This window comes from Montipora foliosa, chromosome 6, assembly GCF_036669935.1.
Source record: "Montipora foliosa isolate CH-2021 chromosome 6, ASM3666993v2, whole genome shotgun sequence".
Lineage (NCBI taxonomy): Eukaryota > Metazoa > Cnidaria > Anthozoa > Scleractinia > Acroporidae > Montipora > Montipora foliosa.
In genome coordinates this window covers 298,019-307,500 of record NC_090874.1, presented here as the reverse complement: position 1 = coordinate 307,500, position 9,482 = coordinate 298,019, and the positions used below count along the sequence as shown (strand labels likewise).

General features: G+C 41.0%; 1 protein-coding gene across 1 annotated transcript in view; it reads left to right on the top strand.

Annotated features, from left to right (window-relative positions):
- LOC138008497 (uncharacterized) overlaps positions 1-8,673 on the top strand; it is a 10,659-nt gene extending 1,986 nt beyond the window's left edge. The window contains exons 3-4 of the mRNA XM_068855815.1: positions 6,124-6,158; positions 6,405-8,673. Of these exons, the coding sequence (XP_068711916.1) occupies positions 6,433-8,151 (1,719 nt within the window). The 5' untranslated portion in view covers positions 6,124-6,158; positions 6,405-6,432 and the 3' untranslated portion in view covers positions 8,152-8,673. The remainder of the gene's footprint in view (positions 1-6,123; positions 6,159-6,404) is intronic.
- The last annotated feature ends 809 nt before the right edge of the window (positions 8,674-9,482 follow it).

The following is a 9,482-nucleotide window of genomic DNA, read 5'->3' as shown; positions in this document are numbered from 1 at the left end:
ATTCAAGACTACTCCGTATAGTATTGCACAAAAGATAACCACAGTATCTAGCCAACAAAACAATGACAACGTTTATGAAAATAAAACCAAACAAACAAGAATCAACAACAGTAAAATAGAATAAAACAAAATAAATGAATAAATAACTGAACTAATAAATAAATAAATGAATAAATAAATAAGCAATAAGTCTATCTCTAATGTGCAACAGCCATACGCAGTAAAGGTTTTGTAGCTTTATTTTATGTTACAATAGTGATCAGGTGTCCTCCTTTTAGATGTTTAGTTTTGATGTGCATGACCCCACATTAGCTGCAGAGCTTTAATTTTTATTGTGCTAAAATAAAGTCTGTCTGTCTGCCTGTCTGCCCAATTGACAAACAAACTAAAATGCTGTAGGTCAAGCCTAATGCTCGATATTGCACACTACAGATTTTACAACTAAAACGGCTCCTTTGGAAGCCACCACATCAAATAAAAGCCATGACCAATAATAACACCAGATATACCCATTCTTTCCAATTGTAAAAATTGCTGAACAATTCACACTGGTTGTGACTAGAATGGATACTCCAAAATAATGTGAAACACTTAGTTTTGGAAACTTAAGTGTTAATCGATCTTGGGGCAAAACTCGATTCACTTTGAAGGCTACCATTGACCTTAGATATCTACAGTCTTTTTATAAACTAAAAGGTTAATCGATCGTGGGGCAAACTCTATCCACTTTGCAGGCGAACTTGGTTAACTACGGGGCGAACTCAGCTATATATGGGGCTAACTTCAAGGGGGCTTTGCTTCGGTGTGAAACCACCGTAATTTTTGTCATTTCGCTCCATGGTCATTTCGTTCCAAAAAAGTCAGATCGTTCAATAACATAGTCGATTCGCACCCTCAATCATTAACAGCAACCTGTCCATTATTTTTGGGAGATGTAAAGTACGAGAATGCAGTTTGGGGGACTAGTCATGCCCAGTTATTCTCAGTGAGGCAAGTTGTCCATATACAGTGGAACCTCGATTTAACGAAGCTCTATATAACGAAGTCATCGGTATATATATATATTATCGAACGATGTTCTTCAGCCCGGGCAAAGTATCAGTAAAGTGTATGAAACAGAACCTCGATATAACGAAATCCTCGTTATGACGAACGCAATCCAGAAGCCCAAGCGTAAAATATACCCTGATATAACGAAGAAATGTCAACACGTGACAAAAGATAATGAAAAGGTGAAAGCGAAACAGACCAACAAGGATAAAAATCCTTTAATCAGCCTTTCATCCTGTAACTATAGAACAACTTCACAGTTACAGTAAGAGTTCATTATAAATGCAAACACTGACATAGTCAGCTACAGACCCGGTTTATCCTCTTTGTCTCTTATTAGTTCTATTTAATTTATATTTTGGAAGGCTTCTTGCGGTAAAAGGTATAAGTAGCCGGAATTTCCAGTCCAATGCCCTTGTTTTTCCGTTTGCGAGCCACTTCCACTGAAATTTGTCCTTCGAGTTTTAAAAACAAATGAAACACTAGGAAGAAGTTATCGTTATCGCTAGCACCATTGAGAAAACAAGAATTAATTATACCTGGATATAACGAACATTTTGATTGTTTTCCCGCAAATTCGCTATATCGAAGTTTTCGATATAACCACAGTTAATAACTATGATATAACGAAGCAATTTCCCCAGTCCCTTGGCACTTCAAATCTGAGTTTGAAGCCTTAATTTCAAAAAGACACTTGTGATTTTTAACTGGAATTTTCCCATTTAAACATGAATACGCACTATAAACGGCGTTGCTTCACGCACTGCTTTTATTCGACGGGAGGGCTGTAGCAGGCGCCTGTATCGGAGGCGCGCAGCAGGGCGACAACATGAAATTGCACACATACATTCGCAACTGCAGCCATTACATGTCCCGGGGACATGAGGTTGCAGTCAAATCCTGTTTCATACATACGAGCGGAAATGTAGCTGGCACTATTATAAGGAGCTCACAGTAGGGACAAAACATATTTACGCACACACGTTCGCCACTGTAGTTATTACCTGTCGCACGGACACGCAGCCGCAAAGTGTTGCATTGTCTGAGTTATTCGTGCTACACGATTTCATACCGATGTTTTGTCCCGCCAAAGTTCATTTGGTCGAAGTTCATGCGGTGTGTTGCAGCAACAAATGTTGCAAAAAGGACGTCTTTCAACGTGTGAACAGCTCAGGAGCGTGCGCCCGCAGCTTACTGAGAGATTTAACTAATCACAGGCAGCAAAAAAACGACAATACAATACTTTCATGCTTAAGTACTTGCGATAAACACACAATTGGAAAGTTTTTTTTTTTGCTGCCTATGATTGGTTAAATCTCTCAGTAAGCTGCGGGCGCACGCTCCTGAGCTGTTCACACGGTAAAAAACGTCCTTTTTGCAACATTCGTTGCTGCAACGTGCCGCATGAAGTTCGACCAAATGACCTTTGGTGGGACATGTTGCAGTGACAAAACATATGTGTGAAATCGTGTGGCACGAAGAACTCAGACAATTCAACACCTTGCGGCTGCATGTCCCTGGGACTCTTAGTAACTGCAGTGGCGAATGTGTGCGAAAATAAGTTTTGTTCCTGCTTTGAGCTCCTTGTAATAGTGGTTGCTACAATTCCGCTCGTATGTATGAAACAGGATTTGACTACGGCTTCATGTAATGGCTGCAGTTGCGAATATATGTGTGCAATTTGGTCAACACTCATGGCCATCCCTCAAACTGACATTTCCCTTTTTATTCAACTTACACGACGTACAATCTACTTCAGACTTCAAATCTACTTCAAAGAAACAAACATTTGCCAAAGCCAAAGAGTTGAACCCGGATCGATGGGTTCTCCTTGCATATTCCAATATCCACTAGACTAACGAGACAAGCGCCTGGAAATTCGAATTTTTTAGAGTATTGACATAGTATACATAGTACCCAGCAAAAGAAGTAAAAGCTAACCGTCGTCAAAGTGGTTTTTAGACCTAAATACTGTAGATCAGCGCGGCTTTGCTTAGAAACGCTATTTCTTGTTGAACTAAAACTGTCTGTTTTCATTCTTTTTACAGCGATAAGCTTGTCATATTAAGATGGGATATTGCGTCGTGTAATTGTAAGGAAATGTCCAATGTCAGTTTGACGGATGGCCATTAGTGTCGACAGTGCAATCTCACGTTGCCCCTGCTGCGCGCCTCCGATACAGGCGTCCGCTACAGCCCCCCTCATGTGGACGAAACAGGAAATGACCGCCGCTAAACGTCCCTGAGACGTGTTCCCGTTGCTGTTCTTAATTGTATGTGTTAGTTGTTTTTTTTGTACCCGCTACACATGCCTGTAAAATGCTCCGTAGTGTTTGAGTAAAATGGATAGATGTCCCAGGGACATGCTTATGGCGCAGTTTGTTCTGTGTGTACATGTTGTGAGTTGGGCGGTGCTTCATGTCCCCGCTTTAGGTTCCGGCGTTATGCCGCGTTATATGTATGGAATATGATTTTAAAACTGCTTCATGTTCTGGGGTCATGTAGCTGCAAAATGACCCCTAGTGTGCGAACACCTTTAGTGTTTGTTGATCACCATCTTGGATAATCAATCAGTTGCGCTTCAATGAATTCGAATAAAAGCAGTGCTTGAAGCAACGCCTTTTATAGTGTAGACTTGCCACAAGTCGACCTCACGATAATCCCAGGAGAAAATGTTTCGTCGAGCGAATCGTGATTTTTCGTACGCGAAGTGGATGAGCGAGCGAGCGAGCGAGCGAGCTTACCAGTTAGCGATGCAATGACTCTCGTCGATGAATACACATGCATTTTAAAATTTTTTGTTCCATTCGACGAAAAATGTGTCGATAGTCGTTGAGAATCGCCTCGGGACTTCCAAACACCAGTTTATGCTTAAGATTTTAAATGTGTTGTCTCCTACATAGCGACCGGATAGAGACCAAATCTTTCGTGAGTGAAATCAGTGGAAGAATTACGAACACGATAGCATTGCCACCCGCTCCAAGTAAACGACCAAAAGCGTACGGGACTAGTTCAAAGGTCAGACTTTTCCCTTGCAGCTCCGGTTGGGGAAGACACAAACAGATCTATGCAAGACAGATATTCTTGAATTATTTTCCTCTGATGGTCGCGTAATTCGGAATATCCAGTGGCCTTAGTAGCATGTTTGAAAATCACGCTTCACTGCGTGTGGCAAATTTTGATTGACAACTCTATTCCCTGGGGTCCACGAGGACTACTCTGATTGGGCTTGCTCAGCGACCCGTTTTTGGGTCGCTAAATTGGCGCCAATCAAGTATGAAAAGTCCTTCGTTCCGCGGGTATCTAGACGAAGGACTTTTCGAAAGTCTATTTATAGTGTGCACCTTAACACAGAGACAGAAGCCCTAAAAGATATGTCTAGCGCGAGAAAAAGGGACTGGGAATTTGAAAAAAGAACGACGGATAACATTTTATGACGTATTACGGACACATTGCCATAAGGGGCTTTTTTATTGTACAAATTATCCCAGAGCTCGGTTGCGTCCACGGTTGATTGAAAAAATCATTTGCCTGTGCCTAAGGCACCACGCCTCTTATAGTGCGTCTTCGTCTTTAGGGTTATTGCGTCGTGTAATTGTTACGAAATGTCCAATGTCAGTTTGAGGGATGGAAATTAGTGTTGACCTCGTCTTTAATGGTCCGCCTTTACCAACTTTAAAACCTTGAGAGAGCTGGATCGAGGAGAAAATGACGTCAAAGACTCACTAGTTTAAGATTGCAATGCGTTCGAACGCGACTGAATTAATATGCAGCACGGGAGTTTCGGCCTTTCAGATTTTGAAACTCTTGTTTTGCATATATTATAAACTGCGTTTACACTCTTTTCCTAGGTCCAACCCTCTGGGGTCCAGTCGGTCAGTTTTGAACGCAAGTAATGTCGGATCGTGAAATCCAAAACTTACACTCAAAGTAAACAGCCTTTGGACAAAAATCAAAGTTCGAAATTTTGCCAGGCAGGTGTTAAGTAAACACACTTTCACAGTCTTAAGAAAAAAAGAAAGTGTTCTTTTTATTATAAAATCACTTTCAATCCAAGTTCCACTGCAGCCATTTAATGCGTTATTGGATGTCAGTCACCTCTTGCCAGCAGTCAATTCGCCACAAAGCTATTCTTCATTCTTTTAGCATGGCCATCATCATAGCTTGATAATATTCTGGTAGCAAGTTGGTTGGTAACAATAATTTGCACCCAATGGCGAGTTGGGTTCGGTGAGATGACTCGGCTCCATTAAATTACTTCAGCAACCATACAGACTAACTGTTATTCATAAAAGTGTTTGTCAAAAGTATATTAGATAATTTGTGCCCAAATTGCCCTTGACACCCAAATGATGCAAAATTTGATCATATTCAGGTCTCACAATCACGTTTAACAACCACATTTACTTTCAACGTCAAGGTTTCACCCGCTAAATTCCCATTCAACATGTGTTATGATTGTCAGCAGACATGCATTTCATTCACGGATACAAAGCTATCATGTTCAAGAAACACGCACACAATCGATGCATGCAAATCACAGATCACATTTAACAGACTGCTCGATCGCATTCAAGGCAAATATTCTGTCAACTGATAAAGCATGCTAAAACAAATCCCAAACACCCATTAATTGCAAGCCAAGAGCTTTCTGACCTTGGTGCATTTTAATTTGCGTTGAGCACAGAGTCACAAGTGAGTGGCTCTTTAATTTGTAACAATTTCACTGTCTTGAGAGATTCTAATCCATCCTACTATTTGGTATGTTTTCATTGACAATGTGTCTCGATGCACCACAATTTCTCTCAATAGCATGCAAAGTCTGTGTTACATCTTTTTGCGGACCCATTGGGAAATTAACAGAATGCAAAGCTACGTGTAACATTTACTATGTTTATGTTGGTCGTTATTTGATTATTTATTTATTTATTTATTTATTTATTTATGAATGAGGACCTGGTAGACTCAAGATTTTACCTTGTAGGCTGTCATTCTCAAGTGAAATGACTGTAGAACTAACCATGTTACTTCATTACAAAAGTTCGTTAATAAAATCCTTGTTTATTTTTCTTAGGCCTCAGCAAAAAAAGCAACCAAGTCAATATAGATGTAAGTGTGGAATGATAATATTAACTCTTTTGTGTCAACGATAAACAATGTAACCCCCTTAACCACAGGTGGCCCAAGTTCAGTGTGAGGGAAAGGCAACATAACATGGCCGACAAAAAATATAAGGATTAGTATGGGAATCCCGATGAAAGACTTAAGAAGATAAAAGAACGGGGAATCGTTATCTTCTTTCCATTCGAACTCGTAACGCGAATGTCATTACTCATCAAAACTGTTCTGCCTTAGTCTCCACTAGGTTAGTCAGGCAGATTGAATGGAAGGCGAAGAGTCCAATGCATCCGCACAGACTTGCAAGATGTATGTCCGGCCCGAGTGGCCGTATGAAGATTGGAAATGTATCGAGAAAGAGCTTGAAAGAAAAGACATCGAATCATGCCCTCCTGAACTTGATGATAAGCCAAGTGATCAAAATAAACTGATCCAAAACGAAGGTGGAGACAGAACAGAGGCTGGAATCTGTAACATAACGGAACGCTCCAGTGCTCTCGATATCCAGTCGATGGTGGAATTAACGAGTGAAAATGACGAACTCCTTCAAGTCCAAGCCACTCAGTTTGATGAGGTGGAGGTCTTTGAGCCGGACCACTGGGCCGATGATCTCTCGGTTCCTCTTGATGAAGAAGTGCCGTTGTGCCAACTCCTTCGGTTCATGGAGCCAGAATTATATGGCCCTGATGGAATCGAGAGCCAACAAATCTACGAGGAGATGAATATTATGATGAGAAAAATATCCGAAAAGTTAGAATCATGCTATATTGTGTTTGAACGATGTTACGTTATTCCTGTCGGCAGTATGGCCGAGAACACAAAAATTGGAAAAGCAGATGAGTTCGACTACGCTGTTGTTCTTCCTTACTTCGGACATTTCGACAAACTCTTTCCTATTATTTTCGAGAAAGATGAATCACTGTTGTATGATGATCCCGCTTATATCGCCCTTGCGAATGACATCGCACCAGAAGGTAATACCAAGGAAGTACAAGAAAATTTCCAGTCAGTAATGAAGGTCGTTTGGTCTCTGTATGTGGCGGACTTCATCCCAGAGGGTTGGGAGCTCTCGGAATTGAACTGCCGTGGACAGGAACAAAGCATAGCTAGAACATTTCATCTCACTCGCCTTTCGGATGGATTTATTGCAGATATTGATATCTGTTTTTGGCTACCCATTCACAAGACAACACTTGAAGAGAAAGGTGCGTTCTTCGAACAAAAGGACTACCTCTTGGAGAATTGCCTTGATAGGGAGATGATGTTATATGCCATACTACCAAAGGACCGCGATATATGTGAAGCTTTGAACAAAGTGCGCTTTGCATTGTCTCTAAAGGAGCGCGAAGAATTGAACAAGTATGGACCACAGAATGGTCGCATCAAGTGCTTCAAGTTGGCTAAATGTGTTGCTCAATGCTTTGTGCCCACCCTTCAGAAAGAGGGGAACTGCTCCCGATGCAGGGATCGCCTTGTATCGTCGTTTGCCCTTAAAAACGTCGTTTTCTTCATGGCACGTAATTACCCCAACGACGAGATGTGGACTGACGATCAGCTGGGAAACAGAGTTTCCGAGTTGTTTACCATTCTTAATTTTTGCATGAAAGTCAACTGTAGTGAGGTCACGGCGTTTTTTGTACCGTATATTATTCAATGTCAAGAACCGCGGAAGAAGTACAATGCAGCTAAAGGCCTGCTTGTAGACAAGAATGATTTTGATGAGCCCTGGGGGAAAATGGAGAACAAGTGCTACATTCCCAAAATAAACAGGTTTCAGTCACTGTTCACCGAAGACCTAATTTCAAAGAAAGTTCTGCAAAACTACTTTGGGTTTCTTCATGAAAGCGACTGGTGTGTGCCCGAGATATTTGACCGCTTGAATGAGATGTTGACAGCTTTGAGGGAAAAAGACGACCTGGAACGGGAACAATATGCAGAGAACCCTGGTTGCCTTTGTTTTTCAACGGAGGTAACTTCCACTTAGAAGTTTCACGGTGAAGTTTCTCTCCAAGTTGGATCCATGACATGTTTGACAAATGAAATGGCTGAGCCTTGTGCAGTGCTTTTTATTTTTTTATTTTTTTACTTCTGTAGAGAATTGAAACTTGTAAAATGCTACATAAATTATTATTATTTATTATTATTATCTTTGATCAGGGGCACCCAACGAGAAGCTTCGGTGAAATATCTGTTTGGAAGGGTCCAACTGTCTAGGATTGTCGGATTCTCTATTGCCAAAAAGCTATCATAGACATCTTAAACTGAAACATCACCATCAAGATTCTCAACCAGTAAAAATAGTCCCTTGTAATATTTACAATTTTTCGGCATTTAAAAAAGATGAGCTAGCATTTTCGGAAAGCAAAATGCTCGCCGTAAGTTTGTAGAAAGTAACTTTACGCTAGCGATAGCTGAAAGGTGGGAAGATTTTATTCCCTAAAATTTTCGGGCACTCCAAATTTCAGCTGGTAAATCCGAACACAATACTTTTAGGTGAATTAAAAAAATATCTTTAAATACTCTTATGCGCTACGAGGGACTTAACGTGCCTCTCGGGCTATTTACCCTGTTTTCCGCGGTGTTTGGCAACACATACACCCGTATAGCCAAACCAAACAAAACATATTTCGGCAGAGCAGGGGGGGGGGGGGAGGGGTAAACAAGGTGTCTAATGCTGATGCACGGACTGCACGATGAGGCCTGTTGCATGGTGAGGAAGAACCAACCAAATTAAAAGCAAGAAAATTAAAGCCGGTAAATTACATGTGGTGTGCAAGAGCATCAAAATTACATACGCAATGTCAGGAATATTTGTTCAGGCCTCAAATTGCTGCTGCCCGCTTTTATGGCTCATTTTTATTTCTTTTTTTGCCATTGTTTCCAAGTTGGTGGATATCGGAAAAGAAAGGGACCGGCTAAGGAGTGTGAAAAAAATGTTTTCTTTAGTGACATGAACTTCAAGGACATTGTAAGGACTCATGGAGAAACTCAAGGACTTGTCCAGGTTCAAGGCTTTCTTAAGGACTTCAAGGACTTTTCAAGTCTGTGCGAATCCTGTTTAAGCTCTGTGAATTCTTGGATTGCACCACGGCAGCCATCTTGGTGTACAGAACAATTGCGAAAAGAGTCTTTCGGGAATTTGACTTTATTATTATGCATTTTACTATTGTTTTGTACACCAACATGGCCGTCTCATCACCTGAGTGCAATCCAAGAATAGGTTCGAGAATGAATGCGAGTGTGAGTTATCTCTGTACTAAGTCATGCACGCGAATCGTTTTTCCAAGTGAACATGTCCTGAGTAAAGAACTTTTG